Source organism: Malaclemys terrapin, chromosome 8 (assembly GCF_027887155.1).
Source record: "Malaclemys terrapin pileata isolate rMalTer1 chromosome 8, rMalTer1.hap1, whole genome shotgun sequence".
Classification (NCBI taxonomy): domain Eukaryota; kingdom Metazoa; phylum Chordata; order Testudines; family Emydidae; genus Malaclemys; species Malaclemys terrapin.
Window position 1 is genome coordinate 91,160,051 of NC_071512.1, and position 22,792 is coordinate 91,182,842.

The 22,792-nt window shown below is 39.9% G+C and overlaps 1 protein-coding gene across 1 annotated transcript in view; it reads right to left on the reverse strand.

Moving 5' to 3' along the window:
- Positions 1–10,220: 10,220 nt before the first annotated feature.
- Positions 10,221–22,792, reverse strand: part of SGIP1 (SH3GL interacting endocytic adaptor 1) — a 166,518-nt gene continuing 153,946 nt past the window's right edge. Inside the window, exons 20-25 of the mRNA XM_054037211.1 lie at positions 18,153–18,308; positions 16,740–16,872; positions 16,220–16,422; positions 15,361–15,425; positions 14,455–14,619; positions 10,221–12,686 (exon numbers count right to left, since the gene is read on the reverse strand). Coding sequence (XP_053893186.1) covers positions 12,664–12,686; positions 14,455–14,619; positions 15,361–15,425; positions 16,220–16,422; positions 16,740–16,872; positions 18,153–18,308 — 745 coding nt within the window. The 3' untranslated portion in view covers positions 10,221–12,663. The remainder of the gene's footprint in view (positions 12,687–14,454; positions 14,620–15,360; positions 15,426–16,219; positions 16,423–16,739; positions 16,873–18,152; positions 18,309–22,792) is intronic.

The window sequence follows — 22,792 nt, forward strand, 5'->3', positions numbered from 1 at the left end:
TCCGGCTGCCTCAGCCCTGGTCTTCACTACAAGTTTAGGTCGAATTTAGCAGCATTACGTCGATTTAGCCCTGCACCCGTCCACATGACAAAGCTGTTTTTTTTCAACTTAAAGGGCTCTTAAAATCGATTTCTGTTCTCCTCCCCGGCAAGGGGATTAGTGCTGAAATCGAACTTGCCAGGTCGAATTTGGGGTAGCGAGGTGGCAATTGGATGGTGTTGGCCTCTGGGAGCTAACCCAGAGTGCTCCATTGTGACCGCTCTGGACAGCGCTCTCAACTCAGATGCACTGGCCAGGTGAGACAGGGAAAGGCCTGTGAACTTTAGAATCTCAGTTCCTGTTTGGCCAGCGTGGCAATCTGCATGTCAGTGCAGATCTCATCAGCAGAGGTGACTATGATGGAGTCCCAGAATTGCAAAAGAGCTCCAGCATGGAACGAACAGGAGGTACAGGCTCTGATTGCTGTATGGGGAGATAAATCCGTGCTATTAGAACTCCGTTCCAAAAGACGAAATGCCCAAATATTTGAAGAAATCTCCAACTTTTTTGGTGCTGAGCTAGGGGGAAAAGCTCTATAAACTGTTCTACACTGAAAAATTAGATTGACCTAGCTACGTTGTCAAGGGCCATGAAAAATTCCACACCTTGAGCTCTGTAGTTAGTTTGACCTAAACTAGTATAGATGCAGCTAGCTCAATCTAATTTTTAAGTGTGAAATTTATAGCATGGACTGCCCCAAGATCAACTATTGAACAGTAACAAGGACCAGTTTAGAAGTATTTTAAAAGTCATTGCACTACAAAAGCCTTAGTACCCAGAGTTGCATTGTTCTCATTCAGTTGAGAATATCTCTTTGAAATTAATGGTCTACTTCATAACTCCCTGAGCTTCCTGTATTGAAAGTGAAGTGCAGAGCCTCTTCTCCACATACTAGGCCAGAGTGTCCTGGGTCTAGCTGATACATGAACTCCTTACAGCACCACCAAATTCCCTCCTCTCCATGACCCTTCCAACTTTACCAGGCAGGTAAAGGTGACTGGTATGGGGGTATATAGGCTCACAGCAGCAGTGGATGTGGAGTGGTCAAAAGCAATGGGCATAGCAGAGGAATTAGAGCAGTGAAGGAAGTATAGGGGGCATTGGAACAGTAAAAGGGGTTTGGAAGGTTATAGGAGGGTACTGCTGCCCTTTTGTCAACTTTTGCCCCTCAGTGCTGTGTGCTGGCACAGATGCTGAGTTCTGAGAGGGCAGCAAAGCCCTAGATGATGACCCTCAATAATATAAGGAATTTCAGAAACCCTGTTCGATGACTAGAACTTTAATGAAGAGCTAGGTTTTCAAAAATGTCATTTTTTCAGATCATCATCAAAGGGCCCTTTTACACTGTGGGAGCTCAGAAGCGGTGACAGCAGAGGGAAAGTTGAGCATCTTCCTCTGCAATGAAATACTGATTGGGGTGAGGAAGTGGAGCCATCTGTGCCCTCCTGCCCTTCCCCCCCTGCCTTTTCCTACAAATACCCCTCATCCCTAACAGTTCATCTCCATGACTGCTCCATTAAGCTGATGGAGGGGGCTCCAGGTCTCCTCTTTCCTCCACTGCTGCTGTTCCTATTATAAAGGGGAGGTCAGTGCAGGAAAAATTTGGACAGGCATTGAGGAGACTACTCCAGCAAAGGGCATTCTCTGGCTGGAGTAATAGTTGCCAACGAGCCTGAGGGAGTTTACGGGCAGAGTTGGCCTGTAGAAGAGGAGAGTGCTGAGAAAAATATTTAAAAAACAAAAACAAGGAAATTAATGGCCCAGAAACATCATTAACACAGAGTTAAGGTTGCCCAATTCTGCTTGTACTCTTCCAGAATGTGAGGAATGGCTAAACTTAAGCTTCTGAAAATTGGGAAATAAGTTAAGGTAAACTTATATCGCTGAAAACCATGACATATAAAGTTAAGATATATACCACCCCCACATTTCAACCTTAATTCTGCCCTCAGTGATGCCCCAATATGCCAACACCACACAGACTAGCACTCTATCCAAGTGCTGTAGGACACTTCAAAAGTAGAGTAGGAACCTCTGAGGAAGGAGAAACTTTCAGTTATGAAGAATGGTCATTTCCCCCCAATAACCCCAATAATAAAAATGACAATGTACATTTTCACAGAATTTCTCTGACCTGAAGTAATTGGTTATATCATTATCTTTGGAAAATCTTGGACTTCCTATAAGATGCCTATAAGATTTTTATTGTCTTAGATATACAGTGGGGGAGAAAGATGTGGTTTTAAACAGTTATTGGGGGGAAATGACCATAAAAATTATTTATGTAGCCTCTGTACAAGTTTCCAATGAGTTTGAACTACATAGAAAGATTGAGTGAAGAGTGTGTTATTGTGTTACTGAGAGCGCTATGGGAAAAATTGGTCTGATGCTGGGTGATAAATTTCATGAAGGATCCATTTTTAAATAATTTTAATTCCTAAAACTAGTTGAGTTGCTTGTGAATTTTGAGAAGAAAATTCATTTTGTACTCAAAGAGTAAGTGCTGTATTTTTTGGAGGGGGGGAGGAGGAGGACGACATGCTGTATTTTTCACAGTCTCTGTTAAGTGCAAAATTCAACCTTAACTATGGAGTCATTACTCCATAATTAAGGCTGCAAGTTTATAGGAGGGTACTGCAGCACGGATTCTGTGAACTCTGTGACTTCTGCAGCAGCTGGTGCAACTGGCCCAGGGGCTGCCTGAGCTGCTCAGATGGCCTCTGGGCCAGGCGCACTGGCCACTGCTGGGACAGTCTCGGGTCACTGTGCCTCCCTTCCCCAGCAGGAGTTTGGGTGTGGGAGAGGACCAGGTTGGGGCACGGGACAGGGTGAGGGCTCAGGGAGGCGTTTACCTCGGGGGGGTGGGCTCCCCAGAAGTGGCGACATCCCCCTCCCTCAGGTCCAAGGCGGAGGCAAGGCTAGGCAGCTCTGTGCACTGCTTCCGCCTGCAGGCACCACCGTGGGGCCCGGCCAATGGGAGCTGTGGAGCCGGTGCTCTTGGCGGAGGCAGCACACAGAAGGTTTTTTTATTTACTGCCCGTGACTATAACGTAGCCTTATCCATAATATCCTTTCCGAATACAAGTTATTTACACATTAGTGACACATTTGCCTCAAAATCAAGTCCACATACATTTGATAAATGTTAAACATTTATAAATGCTACATATACATTACTATTAACAAACAGTACATTACCAAAAACTATCACACACATCTGATTGCATGATCACTACCTATAATATATGAGACACACAGGGCAGTGCCAGGGACCCTTACCTTTCTTCATTAGCAAATTAGCAAAAGTGACTAAAATAAAATCATATAAATGTTTTGACGGGGGAAAGCATTACTCATCATTTATGGTGCCAAGGATAACAGCAGAAAATTCTGATTCATTGTCATATGTTTAAACTTGTGGTAATAACATTGCAAATACTACATTTGGAAACTGATCAAAACAAAAAAATAGAGTATTTTAATGTTTTTCATTTATTTTCAAGAAAAAAAATCACATTTAAATTACAACTTAATCAGGTACTTAATTTTGTTCTTATGTATAGAATTAATAAACTTTGTTCTGAAATTGGGACCTTATTTGTTGTAATAGTTTATATGGTAAATAATTGCATATTCAGAATTTTGTGAAATGGGTCATTGGGAAATATCATGAAGGAAAGACATTTATAAAAAACATTATTTACAAAAATGATATCCACATATTTGTATCCTAATCTATAAGGCAAGTAACATTTAAAATATGTTGTTTTCATGATTATCCTCAACAAGTCAATACAACACATTCATATTACCAGTGATCAAATACAAAGCTTTGCTGCAGTATGTCAAGTGCAACAAATCTTTGTATCTTTTACAGTTTTTCTCTGAGAACATTAGGTAAGCAGCAAAGTTTTCATCACAGACTAAGCAGTAACTAGGGCATCATAGACTAAAGATACAGTATATTTAATTGCATGTGTAGGCTAAAAAGGCCAGACTAACTTTTTAACTTAAATCTTAAAAATATACTTGTGAAACTTAATCCACATATTTAAACATTTTATACACAAGGTATTTTATAAAACAATATATAGGGTAGTACACTTGGAAATCCAATTCACTTCTGGGACTTAGTGTGGGTGTTTGGAGCATTACTAACATAAGAGTTAGTAAATCGGGCCCAATCCTATAAATACTTGCACTCATGCTGAAAGTTAAGCATGTGCGAAGTTCCACTGAAGACACATACATAAATGTTTGAGGGTTAGGGCTTTACATTGTAATATCTTAATTTGACTCAATCCACCCAATGACAATGTACATTTTCACAGAATTTCTCTGACCTGAAGTAATTGGTTGATATCATTATCTTTGGAAAATCTTGGACTTCCTATAAGATGCCTATAAGATTTTTATTGTCTTAGATATACAGTGGGGGAGAAAGATGTGGTTTTAAACAGTGCACATTTGGCTTAAGAATTAAACTGCAATACCTCATTTACACAAAGATTTGCCAAGCAACTGGTAAGAAACAAGTAAGTTAATTTCAAACAGAGGATCAATAATATTCTAGACCCTCTCATTAAAAATGCTGATTCTGGACTGACTTTTCACATACTGCTTGGCCTGTAGAGAAGTCCTGCTTATATGTAAACCTTTGAATAACATCACCAAATGAACACATGAAATTGTCAAGAAAAATTGACCAAGCAGCAACATCTGTACTCCCACTCTTAAAGATAAAGGGGAAAATCGCACAGTGAAAGACCATTGCCTTACATTTCTATTGCTCATTTCTAGCCTTGTTTAATGGTGCAATAACTAAAATACTGACTAGCATAAAAGATGTCCAACTCCACAAGAATTCCCTTCCTAGTAAACTTGCAAGGAAACAAAAACTCTGGTTTTGGAATGCAGTCTTTTGAGAGAGTAATTTCCTTTCAGGAAAATAGCATTTTGTGTAATAATAAATATTTTGGTCACGGTAAGCTTTAAAATGAAGTTTTTTAAACAAAGATTGTTTTTACATAAGATTACCCATTAATAAGAGTTGGGGAAATAAATCTATATTCCGTATATCAAACTGGTTCTGTTAAGTCTATGCCAAAATAGATGTCAGAAGTTTAAGTGTGACAATATTTTGTACTGTATTTAGGAAATTGTCAAGCTATTTCGAGTTCTTCTGTAAATGCAGAATTCTGAGTACCTTTCAGTGAAGTGCATACAGACAGGAATTGTACTCAACTTAATGTCAAGTTACTGTACAGCTAGAAAACTGAGGATCAAAGAATGGCATGAAAGAGCGGAGGAAAACCATCATTACCTTTTTATGTTGCATTGTAAACATTCAGTAAAAGATGTTTCACATTGTTCCTCTCAGGCTAACAATTACTGTTTATTGTGATCGAGCCATTTTAAAATGTCTTTGATTCAAAACATTAAACAGTGATTGTTCATATTATGCTTATGCTGAAAAGATCTTAGAACCATTAAAACATTTGCACAGGGTCATTCACTGGTGTCTTCTTGTGTGCCGCTCTTTAATATTAGCATTTCAATTCAACAAATTGCCATCATTAATAGGTGTTAGTCCAGAATTGTGTTGTAAAAAAACAAAAATATATTTTTCACTTTAAGGCCAAAACCTTTTAAGGGTCTGAGGCCAGCCTTCCATTTTGCTTATCTAGAGGACAGCAGGTGCAATAAATTGTGAACCCAAATTATATTATTTAAATGCTCAACAACTTGATTTTTGTGGGTATGTAGATACCGAAATGCCATGATGTGCACCTACAATTAATTCTGCTCACATTTTTGAGTACAAAACTGCAAGTGCAAATGAGTGATACCACTTTTTAAAACTGAACACTAGAAGTTTAAAATAAATATCTAATACTTATCTTTGATAACATTAAAACAAAGCAAAAGCTGGACCTTGTCAAAAGTGCAGATGTACATAATTTCAGTTATACATTTTTAATGACAGTTTCTCCAGCCCAGACTGCAAATATTGCATCATCCTACCAGCAGATGGCAAAGGGAAATAAATCCTGAATTTTTTTTGCAATGTTACTCTCTTCCAGTCCTGTCTCTAGCAGGCTGAAATAACTTTCTGGTTGGTTGAACATAACTCCCTGTCTATAAGGCTATGCTTCTGGGACAAATATTTTGTGTGCCATTTAAATCGCATAGGTTATACAAAAGGACCTTAATGGATCTGAGCAGAAATAGGAGCTTTGTGGCAAGTAGCTGTAAAACAAAAAGCTACACAGAAAGGAAGTGATATTTGAGAAGCAAAATAATCAAAAACCAAGTCGGGTACTTATTATATGGAATATTATGAAATACTACAATGATTTTACATAGCTATTAAGAGAAACATAAAGGTGGCCTGAAGAAGTCTTACATAAGGAGGAATATAGGCTAGCTGAAAATTGTCCACAGTCAACCTGTTTAGGCTGAATATTTGGCTTTCCTTAGACATATACTCTGGTAATGAATGCTACACAGTTCTATTTAAAAAAATAAAACCACACAACTCTGTCATCATGAATTGAATGGAAACTTCATTTTGAGGTGAGACCACCAAAAAAACCCCTAGGTAGCAAAATCTCCATTTCCGATACTGTTCTGTACTGTATAAGGGAAACTAGAACTCTTGGAGTGACACATTCACATACAATGGTTACCAAACTGAAAAAGAAAAGAATGAATATTCTTAACATCTAAAAGACCCAAGTCTGTAATCATCATGGAGGTAAAAACTCCAGTTCAATTCAATGGGAGTCTTGCTTGCCTGCATTGAGATTTTGCAGGCTCGGGCCTTTGAGGGTATCAGAAACAATGGAAGAAAAAGCATACAGTGACAACTAACTGAGTACATCCTTTTAAGAAGACAGTCTACTTCTGCGAACTATTTTACTGAACCAGGCAAAGAGATGGGCCCAAATCCAAATCTGGATCCAGATCTGAATTTTGCTAATGATCGCTATCTTCACAATGGGCTAAACCAAACCCTAGATAGGAGTGCTGCTGAACTTAAAAGAGTTTTACTCCCAGTTAACTCTGGGATACTTGAAATCAGTCAAGGTTTGCAGCTTCAGCCCACCTTTAGAGAAAAATATTATACTTGAGCATATTTTAATAAATTTGTGTAAATGTGGATGCTATTTAGTTATTGAAAACTAAATCACGCTACTTTAAAACAAATCTTATGTTCACACATGTTGTTCTTCCAGGGATCTTGTATGTAGCAAAAAGAATGTATTTCTTGAATGGTACAGAGGTATACATAAGTAAAGAACACCTTAACTATACACCAGCTTCTGAGATGGAGCTTGGTGTTTTTGAATTCTTTTGACTTTACACGATAATGTCATATCTTACTGTATACTTTCTTGCCATGAAAAGGAAGTTTCCACTAGCTGCTAATGTAACATGAGAATCAAGTGGTAGGACTATTATACTCCCCTCATGCTCAATATTAGCATCTAATATCCCCCAAATTGCTGCCCATACATCCTTTTCTGTTAGTGTCAGGTCACACTCAAGTCGTGGGAGAAGGTCAAGTGCTCTTAAGCATCAAATATCAAGATATGATTGACACATTTAAATTCCTCCACCCTGAACAGGACCACTACTGGAAGAGTAATAAAGTCTGCCAGTTGCCTCAACAATGGCAAACAAAGACTGGAACCTAGAAGCTAGTGTCTTACTATCACTATGAGGAGACGCTAACAGGGACAGAAGAAAGCATATATTAATGGAGTTTTCTCACAAAAGAACCTAAAGGGTTTGATTTGTTTGGATGGAAAGAGAAGACACAAGTAAGTGATACTGAAGAAAAGCCTGTTTGTCCTTAACATATTTGACAAACTGTTCTTGAACAATTTCTCCATTTGGCAATTACACTGCCAGTACAGGGGGAAACCTGATGATCTCTGATACTCTGGCCCAGATCCTTCCAACCAGTCATGCTGTGTTTGATGCAAGTCAGGGGTTGGGATGGGTATGCCAATATGATGTTAAGCCATCTCTGTGGGTCTTTGATTCTGGAGCTTTGACCCAATCCCCAGACTTTAGGCTGCTCTATTTTACATCAGTTGCCAACAGCCCACGGGGTCTGTTCTAGCAGCTAGTGATCAGCCAAGATGAGCCTATGTGCCTCCTTCACTGTGGGGTAGGAAGGCGAGTGGTTTAGGTACCTCTATGGCAGCCTTGGAGCATTGGAGAATTCAAGTATCCAGTTAAGCCAGGTTTAAATCTGCTTTGTTCCACTGGAGCCCCTCAAAGTGGAGTAACGGGCTGGAGAGTCTGATGCTATAAACTAGAGATGAAGAACACAGACCTAATGTATAAAACTCTGGAGCCTTGACATGTATGTACCCTTGTTTTCTTAAGACAGAATTGTTTAATTTTTATTTAAGGAAAGACAACTTGAAACTTATCCATCTAGCCCAGAATTTCTATGCATTTCTACCTAACCACACATTGTGAGAATTGTGATTAAGGGCTCAGTTTGCTGTCTCCATACTTTGCTTGCTCACATCTGAACATATGCATGCAATTTGCATGCGTACACACTTGGTTGAAAGCTCACCTACAGCATCTAGCCATGTATGCACAAGGGTGCAAATGCACACTTACTCAAAGGCTGGAAATCAGACACATGATGCTGGTAAAGGGTGTTGAAGGACAGGACTATACAAGTGCTAAATAATATAATTTTGGACAGCCTGGCACAATGCTAAAGACACTCATTCAAAGAGCAGAAAATTTGAGATATGCTGAACGTAAGCTAGGGCAGAACAACGCTCCAATGTATAAGACTCGTCTTTTCAACAGAACTTCCCTAGTTACATGATCTTTTTTAATAATGAAAATTGTAGTGATGGATGTAATTATAGATTTGATTAAATCAGTCTTTCAGTTCTTGAAACAAAGTTATGGTTACTGCACATACTTGTTCTTCTTTGTGAAAATGTCCTGTTAGCCTCACCACAGCTTAGTCAGTGTAGGAGATTCATCTGCTATGAGAGTTTTCCTGAACTGAACTGAGTTTACAATATATGGATAACCTCTTTCCACAAAGAGTTAGTATTTACTACTTTTTTTTTTTGGTACTTTTGATGTAGTAGAGGTGTATATTTATACAGGTACCTAGACTCTGGTCTATTCATATTCAGTTCACATCAGGGAGGCTATGCAGTTTAAGGACAATTCCTGAAGATGTGTGTGTGTGTCATACTACAGTACGCACACTGTACTCTTGTCAAAAGTTACATTAGTTTTAGTGGGCATTTTACAGTATAAATAGAACAAGTTCTGTTTTGCAACATTTTAAAAAGCTGCCATAATTTGTGTTCATCATTATCAAGTTCTAAATCTCCTTAACATAAAATATAAAGTGAGTTACATGTGTACCAGTAATATTTACATTTAAAAAAACATTTTTGTATGTATTACAATTTTTGAAGCTTGGTTTTGCAAATTATGTATTGTATATTTCATAAACTGATTCGAAGAACTTCTCTTTTCTTGTAGGTTTTTATTTTTAAATTACCTGTCCTATATTCAGTTCCTATTTCAAATAGATGTTGGTTGTATAGTCAATACAGTCATATTTCCAATCAGGGGAAAAATCAAACCAGATTGGCAAATATCCTATTTAGGAATACTGTCATGTTCACTTTTAAATGTTTGGAGGATTTATGAATTTTGATAACTTAATTGTATTTTAATCTCTACCCTGTTACATTTTATTTTTTGTGAACATGCACAAACCAACAAAAGTTGATTATCTTTAACATACATCTCAATTTATTAATCTAGGACTATGCTCAGAGTGTCAATATTTCCAGATTTCCTTATTTGCTCTCAGTACATTTTAAAAGAAAGGTGCACTTAAAAAAAAAAAGTACTAAAAGTTCAGCTGCTAATAAGCACTTATCAATATGTCTGGGACATGTACATGAAATGTACTGAAATATGATCTGGGACATGTACATGAAAATAATGTTTTTATTTTTGATTGACATTTATGAGCCTGTTGCTGGCAACTTTTGGGACACTAATGATATGGGGAATGAATTTAGAGGCTGAAAATTAGCATTATTCAGTATTACACATATTTCTATAATACCCAACATCATAATTAATGGATACTCCTGTAGTTCTCTGTGTACCTCAACATTAGAACAACTTTAATGTTTAATTTTGAACAGATATTTCATTTTCACAGAGCACAATTCTTACATTAAAACAGGACAGAAACTACCTTTCTACCATTTCAGCTGACAAGCCATTAATGTCACAAATGACAACACTATGTTTGCCAGCAGTAGGCTAAGACATGCCAATTTTACCTCAAAAATAATTTTCAATTGCATTTCACACAGTAATGGGTCTGTGTCACAAAATGTAAATTGCATTTGGATTGTCTAGAGCTGGGGGTGTTTGGATCAAGGGCTTGGTTCAGGCCCATCTTTAATTTTGCAGTTCATCCAAGATGAAACATGTTCCTCACTCAGTGACTTTTCAAGTATAAAAGCAAGATGTAGACACCTGGTTTATCACAGCAGATGAAGATTTGTGAAATTAATATTCTATTACACTCTAGGATGACAGAACTCAAGAGAGCTGTGAAGACAAACATAACGTCCTTTTTCTACTGAAGACTGGCTCACCTATTAGGCTGCACATTGTTAAATCTGCAGTTTCATGAAGTTTTCTTTAAAATAAATAGTTTCCTATCCAAAAGAAAAATTTGTCATCTTAGAACCACGCAAAATCTTGATTGACATTCTGCTCTCCTTACATGCATGAAACTCAGTTCCACAAGCACAAAGTAGTATAGTGGAATTGAAATTGACTATGCCAATCTCAGAAGAAACATATAGGACAAAATTGTCAGCCACAGACTCCAATTTTAAACATGCACTTTTATGCATACAACTATTTTTCCCAAGTACAGCTATTTTCTTATGCAAATGAGAAAAACTGGGTATAAGATTTGCATGTACAAGTGTGTACATTGTGCATGCAAAATAGACAATGGACAGTTAGCTGCCAAACTAACTGTTAACCCCATTTTCATGTTTCCCTTTATAATGTTTTAATTTAGCTCACATTACAGCTCAGTGTAAAAAAATGCTAGATTACCAAAATAAATAAATAAATATATAAAATAAATAAAACCACAGACCTGACAAGTCATGTGACAAATATACAGTGGGAGCACTTTAAAATTTTTTACTGGTTCTACTGGTCTGGTCTATTATAGACACAGGAATTAGCTCTCTCAGTTCAAAATATTTGAAATATAGCCATTTTAACTACTCAGTCTTTGCACAACACAAAATCGTCCCGTTGACAAGATAAAAGACAGTGAGTTAGGAGACCTGGGTTCTATTTCTGACTCTGCCATTGACTCAACTCTGTCACCTTGGGCAGGACTTAAATTTTCAGTGCCTCAATTTCTCCATGTGTAAAACAGAGCTAAATCCTTCTTCACTTGTATAAAGCACTTTATGATCTATGGATAAAAAGTGCTGTATCGGGCTACATAGTAGGGTTATATTGCATTCTTTCTCCAGTTATCTTTGTGGGGGGTTTGTTTGCTTGCTTAGGCTCTTAATTATTGAGACAAGGAACTTTTCTTACATGTCTGTGAAGCATCTTACATAGAGTGCTCCAAAATTCCCCAACAAACAGCATTGCAAAAGTGGAGGCGGTTGCTGAAAATGTGCTCTTTAATACAATTACTATTTGTGGACATACAGACTCCTGTAGGCTCAGAGTCATCACTGAATGTCTTAAACTGCCTGCTTATTTAATAATCTACACATTTGTGAAGTGTCAGAATATTGAGAAGAAACAAGAGTCCATAAAAGTAGAAGACAGTGTTTGGAAAAGTTGCATTATTTGTTATGAAGTTTGAAATAAGTATTTTAAGAAGTATGGACATTGGGTTTTAGTATTTTGGTTGATTGGAGTTTTTTGGGGGGAAGAGGAGAAAATATGTTATAACCTCAGCATTTATTAAAATATTCTTTTGGAGTTAAACCAGCTAAACAATTGAAGATAGACCTTTTATTTAGCACTATTATAAGACATACTAAGGACTGAAGAAAAAGTAAATCAGTTTGCAGGTTCTACTTAACTCTCTTTTTTCATGAGGCACCCCCTTTTTAACAGCTACCAGTATTGTATTTAAATCGTATATATATTGACAAAATGTAATCTACCTCTGTAAGCATTGTGCCATTCAACAGTACTACTATTAAATTTGTATACCACAGTTTAAATTACATCCATTTCATGAATGGTAAAATTCTAAAACTCAAGTGTCTAACTGCCAAAATACAGCCTTACTGGAATGAGTACAATTTACAAATACAATAATTACATTTTAAAACCATTAACAATGTTACATCTAGAAGTAAATACTGTAGGACTGGTCAAGACGGTGTCTTCTCAGGAAAAAATGCTGAAAGTTGCTGACACTTCCAACAGAAGTGCCCCAAGTGCAGGATTTAGTTCATTTCCCTTAAACCGTAATTCAAACCCGTTCCACACAGCAGTCCTTGGTTATATGGATTTTCCATATACTTGCATAAGCTTCCGTTAGTTATCAGCCAAGTATTTTCCTATAAATAGAATATGTTAAAAAAACAGATTACTGAGCATATGATTTCCCCCATCTATTTTGTAACTAGATCCATAGCAAAGTTAAACAGTGATACTTGATCTCACCCTGGTTCCACAGTGCCATAGTCCTGGCTTTACACTGATCACGGCAAAATCACACCCTGATGGTGTTTTTTGAATATGCATCTGTCTCACCCATTTACCAAATGCCACATTTCACACACAGGTGCTCATTCTCCCTGTCCTAGAGGAACCCAGGCCCTGCATCCCCAGATGCAGGAAGTCCGCTGAGAGCAGGGGTCCAGTGGCACATTATCTTCCCCCTCCACTCCAACCAGGGCCGGCTCCAGGCACCAGCCAACCAAGCACATGCTTGGGGCGGCACCTTGGGGCGGGGCGGCGCTCCGGTTTTTATTTAATTTTTTTGTGGTTCGGCGGCGCGGTGCTCGGGGGAGGGGGCTTCGGGCAGCGCGGCGCTGGGATTTCGGCAGGGCGGCGCTCTTCTTTTTTGCCTGGGGAGGCAAAAAAGTTAGAGCCGGCCCTGACTCCAACAAGGGGCCTGAATCCAGACAATATTATTCACAAACATGAAAGAAGTGGGGTTGGGCCAGCCTGGCTGGGAGCTGTGCTTATTCAATACATGTCCTGTGAAGATTCTGTCAGTGAAACACCTATAGAGCCCTTGATGGCACTTAAAATTGCTGTCCCTGGCGTAAAACCCAGTGGAGACCAGTGGTGATACCACTGCTCGCCTCTCTTAGGGATGAACCCTCCCCTTGTGCCTGCGAGAGTGAATCAAAACATTAGGCCAGAGTTTACTTTAACTAGGTGTAGGTAACAATAGTGAAAACTACTCAATCATTGTTTTTTAATATGTATATGCATGAAGGTCAAGTCTGCTCCCTGGATGGATAGACATGGACATACATACATACATGCACATAGAGGCGTGCACAAGAAGGGGGCAAGCAGGGGCATGGCCCCCCAATAATCAATGGGGGCACAGAGCTCCGAGGGCTGTGGCGGGGACACAGAACATGCCCCTCCTAAAGCCATCAAAATTTTATTTCTGAGCACTCCCCTGCACACGTGCTCACACACATGCATCCCCTTCCAATCTTGTCCTTCATGCCTTTGAGAGTCAGTAACATATGTACCAAGAGCAAAACAGAGCCCAAACTCAAAGAGCGGAAGAATTTTAGCAGGATATATTAGCAATTTTTCAGAACAATATCTGCCTCTCACTCAGTTGGCAAAGCAGTGATGTTTCTTCAACGTTTAATTTCTGATAGCTTGTGTACAGTTAAATACACCTTTGGAAGATGCAGTAAAACCAGTCTTAAGTAGTCATCCAAAGGGCCAACAAAAATCAATCACTTGGAAGAAGTGAGTAATTAAACCCTGAACAAAATGGTTCTAGAAATCTTCATGAAACTTTAAAGCAGCCTCTTAAGACAATGGGTAGCTTTTGGGGATGTTTCCAAGTGTAGATTGTACTGTACTTTGTGCATGTGTGAACTCTTGGAAGAATTCTCCATATTCTTGTTGGTTAAGGCACAAAATGTAGTTTTTTGGTAAAACAATAATAGGTATTTTATATAGACACCTTTTATCAGAGCCCTATGTACAGGAGTTATCCCCTCTTCTTAGTACCTTATCTTGCAAACTCTTTCCTCACTGCAGGGATAAATGTATGGCAAGTGGCCAGCACCTGTGACTTTTACTGATACAACCCCCACCCAGTTAAGGGGTTTGTGACATGCTTACCTGCTGCAAATCTCTTTTTAATGAGTGAAAACCGGTATCCTGCTCCAACAAGTTCGATATCACAGCTGGAGAGAGTGCTCCCTTCACTCGTAAACTGCACTACCAATGGCGAAGGTTTGCTTGGTCCTTCAGACAGCTGGAATCTTGCCAGCAAAGAACCCACACCTTCGGATTAAGAATTCCAGAAGATCATTACAAGAGAGTAACACATACACTGCTTCTGGGATGGCTTTTAGCGTGGAATCCAAGTGAATGGAATAGTAAATAACATTCTTTAGTCCAAAAGTGCCCGGAAATAAATCTGGTTCCTCAAGTTATATAAATGGCAGCAAATGTACATTGATAAGAATGTGAGCATTTCATCAAATCATACTTCAGAAGACTGTTACCTTTTCAGACTTTAGAGATATAAATTAGATAGCAAATAAACTGCAGGAGTCACACCAAATAGAAAGTACATGCAAGTGTGCTGGATCCCTAGTATGTACAATATGACATGCTGAAGGGCAGTTGGCCCAAGGTGATACCTTGACAATAGAAAATGTTATAGGGGAAAATAATGGGGATTACTCAATCTTGGAAACAGACTTGTAGGACCTCCATGGGGCTGAAGACTCTCAATTGTAGAAATCAACTGTTTTTTCTTTGATGAAATTAGAGCCCAAACCATTACACATCTCCCTTTACACTCCTAAAATGGGCAGGAAAATGTGTGACCAAACAGTTACACTGATCTTGTTCACACTTTACATAGCTAATTTGCTCCTGTGCTGTGAACAGTACCCTATAATGTCAAGTTTCATCAGGAATTGGTTTGTTGATGGATGTGCACAAAGATAAACTAGTCAACGTCTTTAATTAAAAACAATTAACTGACATCAATTAAATGTAGACTTGCATTATTACCTCCATTTTCTGATTTTTGCGAGATATCAGGAATCTTCCACAATATTCTTTGCTGTTCAGCATTCCTAAAAAAAGGAAGAAAATAGTGTAACTGTAGGAGACAATGGAGGTAATTAAGGAGCCTGTCTAAGTCATTTGCGTTCTAAAATAGGTAGTGGGAGCAGTGCAAAATTTGTTGAAAATGCTTTCTTCTGGTTAGGAGTCTCATGAGGTTGTACTGCGTTAGTTTTGCTTTAGGTTTGAATGTAAGTGCCATTCTGGCAGTTATCTGTGCTGTCACAGATGGACAGTGTTAGCTGCGGAGTTAATTCAAATAAATGCAAAAAAATATACTAATAAAAAACGAATAGAAGGCAGTATGGTGAAGTAGATAGGGACCAGACCTGAAAAATTTGAAGTCCTGAGTTCTAGCCCCAACTCTGCCAATGACTTACTCTGTGACCCTGAGCAAATCACAAATTAGATGCAGCAGTTCCCCTATCTGCAGGATATGGACAATAATGCCTACCCATGATTGTAAAGTGCTTTGAGTTCTATGATGAAAAGCACTCTAAGTGCTAAGAATCATTAATATTAAGATTATTGAAGTGACTTTCACCTTAATGCATGCTGGTTAAGATCAGATCATTCATTTGTGAAAATGACAGAAAAAATCAGAGTAGCATTTCGTGTCTTCCTTTGCTACAAAATGTAGATTCTAATGTCTAGCATCCCCATTGTGATCCTGCATGCCTCAGCTAGAGCCTTATAAATATCAGCATGTCTCTATACCTATTGGGGATGAAGTACTGTTATAATCCCGAAAGTGACAGGGTTGGCAAACAACAGGGAATGGCTTTGTTGAACTAGACTTTCATACCAAACAGCAGGTGGAAGCACAGCTTGAAGTTTCGTTACTCCTCCATCTATGGGAACTAGGAACTGGACATTGTTTAGAGCTACTGGTGTAGTCATTGCCTCTGTATTATATTTGTAGTCAATGCGAAGATCAGTGCTTGTAGATTCACACCGCCAGCTCACTGCAAGGTTTAATGGAGTAGACTGAATACCCTGGGCAGATACCTTAGAAAATGACAGAAAAACAATATTTAGTTTCCTCAGGGATAGAGGGAGAAATCTGCATCTATGGATGTAAAATCGTTGTTGATTTTAGAGCAGAGAACTCCCTGCACTTCCCCAGTAAGTTTTTGTAAGGGACTCAAGTCACACCCAGTCCAGTGGTATTGAGAAGGCAACACCTCTGCAAAACTTCTTGTAATTCCTGGACTAAAGAGCAGACTATTTCAGGCAACTTACTTTTCTGTACTAGAGACAGGTTCTATTAATGCTACAATGTTAATTACCTTTTTGACAACGTTTTACTTTGCAGAAGAGCTTACCTGGTATTTGAGCATATCCACATTGTAATACGTTGCTTGTGGTTTCTGTTCAGACACTTTTTTTAGATGAGTCATCAGATTTGGCATGTTTACCCAGAATTCCTTTGTGTTGGCATCAGTTTGTGTACTGTCACTATGGGTTTATAAAAAGGTAAAGGATGAGCTATTTTCATAAACAGAATCTGTAAACGGAAGTTCTTCTCAAAATGATCAGAGGACATAATCTTGGGCATGTTGTAGAACAGGATTTAATTCTACACTTATAAAACAATGCCCTTCCGTTTTTTGAAATGCTTCATCAGAACTCTACCATGGCCTCAATGGTAAACATCTCCACAGATGTATTATGTATATATAACTTTGTCAGTTAATTTCTCGAGAATGAGGGCCTAATAAGCATTGGCTAGAGCTGGACATAATGAGAGAAAACTCTTAAAATTTTCTACTTAGCTGTCAGATGGGTATGTCTTTGGTGTGGCTAGCCTGTCCTGCAGCGTGCACTGCCAAGGCTACATTCTATTTTTAGCGCACTAGCTTGGATGGGAGTTAGTGGGAATACGTCTCCTCGAGCTGGGAATTGCACCCCCAGTTCAAAGTGGACACATATCCAAAGTGAATTTAGTGCTTGAGAGAACTGTAGCATTGCCAGGGTAACATTTTCAAAAGCACTTAAGTGACTTAGGAAACTATGTTCCATTTTCAAAAGTGAGTTAGGTGCTTAACGATGCAGAACGGCACCTAGTGGGATTTTCCGAAGCACCTAGGTTCGTAATCCCCCTTTGATTTCCATGGAAGTTAGGAATCTAGGTGCTTTTAATAATTGGCCCCTGAATTTACTTTAAAGTTTTGAACCCATAATCAGTGGTGAAAGCCTAATAAAGTATCACAATGCTTCTTCCAACCAATAGCACTAAATTGGTTTAACATCAACAATATTGTGTAGAGGCTTTTCTAAATGAAGCCTGGGGACGGGGATGGGGATGGGGATGGGTAGTTTGGTTGGTAGCCAGCCCCAGAATTAAGGAAGCAAAGAGGTGGCTGGGTCCTGCATAGAGCGCAGGTTGCCAAAATCTGAGGATCCGATCCATACTATCCAGGATACATTGACTATAAACTAAGTGTTGTCAAATGCACAAAGCAAATGAACAAGAAATGGAGGACTCATTGATCTTAGGCATTACTCAAACAACTAAAACATTCAAGCTAAAAATATTATTTTAAAATGGACTGTATCCTATTCAGCCTTATTCTCAATAATATTAAGAGAGGTGGTTTTATGAACAATTCTGCAGGTCAAGGTTTAAACCTCCATAGGATCACAGTATTTTATTCCCTTGAAATGTGTCTTCTAACACAGCTACAGAGTAACATTTCTTGTTAGTTTCTACAAAGTTTTTGTAAAATTATATTTACCAGCAGAGAAGTTGGGGATTTGGCAGGACGTGTTCTAACCTGTTGTAATTTATCACGCGGAAGGTTAGAACAGATGGGGCTGGATTATTGGCAAAATGTCTGGTAATTCCTGCAGGAAACGACAGCACCATTTCTCCAGTTATCTTCACTATACATCTTCAAAATCAAATAAAAGGAAACAAAGGGAGAGAAGAAAGAAAGCAGCTTAAAATATAGCCCGGAAAGTGAATAATCTGGATCAAGCTAGGCATGATGGAGATGGTGACATTTCATTCCTTCCCTATTATACTGGAAAGAAAATCATCATCTTCCTAAAACAGCATTAGTCTGAATAGAGAAAAATTCTGGTATTTGGGCAACAAATAGAAAATGTGATCTTTCTGTGAATGCCTCTGGACTTGCTTTTAGAAACAATCTGCTTTTCTCTTCATAACAGAAAAACAAAACCAACCATCTTAAATCGAACAGTTGCCAGCAGCCCAGTTTTGCCTGGGAAAGCCCAAACTTTCTGCTCTCTGACCCAAGCAACTGGAACTGAGCTGTAATTTCATTGCAGGTCCTGATCCAGCCATATTTCCTGCTGTCTTGTGGCTCCAGAAGCAGCCCACTTTCAGTGCCTGTGCTGTATCTCAGTGTCTCTGCTTGTACAAGGGGTGGGGGGCAGCCATCAGCACCCTCACTAGCAGCAGCTCCAGCTTAGCCCATTCCCCTAGTGGATCGGCAAGGAAAAGGAATGAGTCCAATACAGATGCAGTGAATGTCCAAAATGCAGGGATAGTTATTTTGAGAGAGGAATACAGAAGATACTAGAAAGCGTTGTTTCTGGGAGTCAGATGGCAAAAATCAATGAACTTACCAAAGGAAACTAACATGCCCCACTTTGTCTGAGTTTTACCCACTCCACTCAGTGCTTTCCGATGCCAGGTTTATACATACATGGTAAGCCCACTGCACTGCTGGAATTAGTGCTAAGGCTGACAGGGTTTGTGTTGAGACCAGCATCTTTAATAATGAAGCAGGTGGTTTTAGGATTCCAGTATTCATGGAACAGTGATTCCATAAATAAGAGGTGGTGGATGAAGTGCACTCTGGATACAATATATAGACTAACTGGGAAACCTCCACATTGATTTTTGCCATTTTTATTTCCTTGCTGACTGGTTGTTTCTAGGCCTTGAACTAATTCAGTGATCACACTATTAGTTCTTTGCTTGTTGCTGATCCATGAACATTAACACAAAGAAGCAGACCACACTGTGCTCGGTATCCATGTGTTGACAGCAACTTTCTTACAGGACCTATCACTTCAAAATATAGGCTCTGAATTTATATTCCTGTATTTTTTAGAGATCATATTATATCTCCAGCCTTCTTACACAGAGAGCATGCAATAAAAAGTTTAGTGCCAATGAACTGGAGTATATCTTTCTTTGCTGAAAATACAGAATGTGGCTGTGTATCAAAGTTATGCTGTAAATCTAAGTTTAAGAGAGAGTCATAGCAGGGAAAATATATAAATGGAACATGACTGTGACTTTTCTTGCTTCAAATTCAAGTATTGTCATCTGAAAACACTCAGATCTTACCAGTGCAAAGCAGTCATGAAGCTGGAGGTGGAGGGGAGGGGGCAGCAAGGGGAGTACATGGTATGCTGCCAGTTTCTGGCTATGGTCTATGTGGCACCCATGGTCTATGTGGCACCCATAGGCTGTTCTAAGTTATGCCACAGGCTGTTTCAACCCCATTTGGCCCAGAATCTTGCCACTCATTCTCAGCTGCCCTGACTCTGAACTCAGGGCTCAGAATCTAGCTCACTGAAGGAGATACATACATATATATTTAATGTTTGCAGGGAAATTGTTGAGGGCATTGCCCACTAACATGGATAGGACAACCCCGTCTCTCCAGTGGGTGGTAAAGAGCATATAAGGATATTCTGACAAGGAGATGTCCTTTAGTACAGTATCATGTCTGCTGTATCAAAGGAAGGACTGATGGGTGGAATGGTATTCTAGTGGTATTAGTTTGTGTCTATCAACTGCATGCTGAGGGAGGCAACAAGTCCACAGGACTGGAAATCAGGAAACCTGGGCAAGTCACTTCACCTCTTTGTGCCTCCACTTCCCCATCTGTAAAATGGGAATAAAGATACCCGATACCTTCCTTTGCAAAGCTTCAGAATAATACTCCGCTCCTATACAGCGCCTTTAATTCATAAATCTCAAACATACAAAAACTTCATTGAAAGCACTTAAAGCTGTTAAGGGCAAATAAGGTTCAAACTGAAACACAAAAATCAGAAAATACAGACCAAAGCTAAAAAAAAAAAAAAAAAACCCTATATACATCACCTTTCTCTCAGACACCCACCCACCATCCTGAGAAAATCAACCATAATCACCAAGTATAAAGACAGGCTTTGAGTCCATCCATTTCTTTGTAGTTCTCTATGGTTGCAGGAAGTATAGACAAAATAAATCTTGGTTTCTGATTGCCTGCAGGGCTTTGAAGAACAAAAAATCGCTTTCATGGAAAGTTGAGTTGTTATGCTGGATTTATGCCATTGGAAATGAGAACAGAATTTGGCCCAGTGTACTGGTGTAGGAGGGATAATAGGTTAGTATATCCACACTAGCTAGCATCAGGTCAGATTTTCAGAATGCAATATCCGGAAAGTAGGGAGGGAGAGAAGAATTGCAGATTACATGTATATTACTCCCCCAATAAACCCTACAGACTCAGTTTCTGGTCCCTCTCTGTAACGACATTTAAAATTAATTCCTTGATGAAGAGAAATAGATGTTAATTAAAAGTATTTTTCAGGCCATAAAACAGATAAGCACAGAAGCAGATATTAAATTATATTGATAAAACAATTAAATAATGAATTTAAAACTACTCAATTATACCTGTTGTGTTAAACCCTATTCCAGGTTGAATTTTTAAATTGCTCAATGTGGGTGAAAGGTGGCAGAAAGGTAATTTTTACTTGCAACCGTATTATTTAGAATTGTTGTTAGACTATCACAAAACAGACAGCGAAGTGTTCAACTAAGCTTGTTAGAGCTAAAAGTGTTGATCAGGGGTTTTCAAGGCTTCTGGTGAGGCTACAAAATAGTCATAACAGACCAGAACCTTCTTAAAATGAGAGAAACCATCCATTCAGGGACCATCAGAAGCCTGTTTTGATTGGGTAGTTTCATGTGGTAGGGTAGCAATTCTGCCCTTTTTGCACGTTTATTTTTTGAGGAACATTTGGCAACGTACACACAAGGCTGGCTCCAGGCATCAGCATTCCAAGCAGGTGCTTGGGGCCTCAATCTGCAAGGGAGGGCATTCCATGTGTTTTTGCCACCATAGCAGCGTGCCGAATTGCCGCCGTGGACGGCGGGGGCAGTCCATGTGCGTTAGGGCGGCACGCGAGTTTCTGCAGCGGCTGCAATTTGGCGGCAGCTTCTATGTTCAGCTGCCCGCGGGGGAAAATCAGTGGTTTCTGTCTTCCGGCTGAAGACAGAAGCCGCCACTGAATTGCCGCCGCCTCACAAACATGCGTGCCGCCCTAACGGCACACGGAGTGCCCCCGCCGTACATGGCGGCAATTCGGCGCGCTGCTTGGGGCGGCAAAAACAGTAGAGCCGGCCCTGCGTATACACATGAACATGGCAGGGTGCTGGAACATTAGCACCATCACACTGCCCAGCATGACAGGACCTAAAGTACCATAATTGGTAAGTCATTTCCTTGATCCGGAAAGATGTTTGGGCAGTATCAGATGAGATGAGGGAACCAAATTACATCACTGTCTCTATGACCATATTCATTTCTAGCTCATCCTTATTCCCCTGTCTTTTTTATCCTTCTGTCTAGCCATTCAACACTTTGCTGTGATGAGGGAGACTGGCTATAAACAATGCCTTACCAGCCTGTTTCCAGCAGAAGCTTGGCTGGACACAGAGTGGCTAATAAGGTGGTGTGCCATGAGTTGTGCCTGCAGTTTCCCAGCAACTAAACTGTGAGCTTCAGTGACAGAAGCTAAGTTTTCCTATCTTTTGCTCTTCTTTTGTCTCTTTCACGTACAGGGGCGGCTCCAGGCACCAGCGCAGCAAGCGCCTGCCTGGGGTGGCAAGCCGCGGGGCGTGGCCTGCTGGTCACCCTGAGGGCGGCAGTCAGGCTGCCTTCAGCGGCATGCCTGCGGGAGGTCCCCCGGTCCCGAGAGGCGCCCCTGCTCTTACACACCCCAAATACTCTGTCTAGCACCTCCCAAATACCATCTCCCAGGACTCACACACACCCCTCCAGCACCCCGAAATACCCCCTCGAGCTCACCCCCCCACAGCAGTGTCCTCTATTAGGTAACTTGAAATACAGGTGGGGGTCACCCTAGATACAGTTGAATTTTAAAGGCAGGTGTTTCTGTTCTTCCTCATGGTGTGACCGCAATGGGGCCAGGCTCTGGAAGTCTTAATGAGCTACAATCCCAGCTGTGTCCCCAGAGGGCAGTTCCAGGCGGGCGGGGTGATTCCCCACACAGCCCAGGCAGAGGCAGCATTGCCCTTTTCTCTCCCCTCATTCCGAAGGCTTGGCCCAGAGCCATGACACAAGGTTGTGTGAGCTGGGTACACACTGGGAAAAGCCCTGAG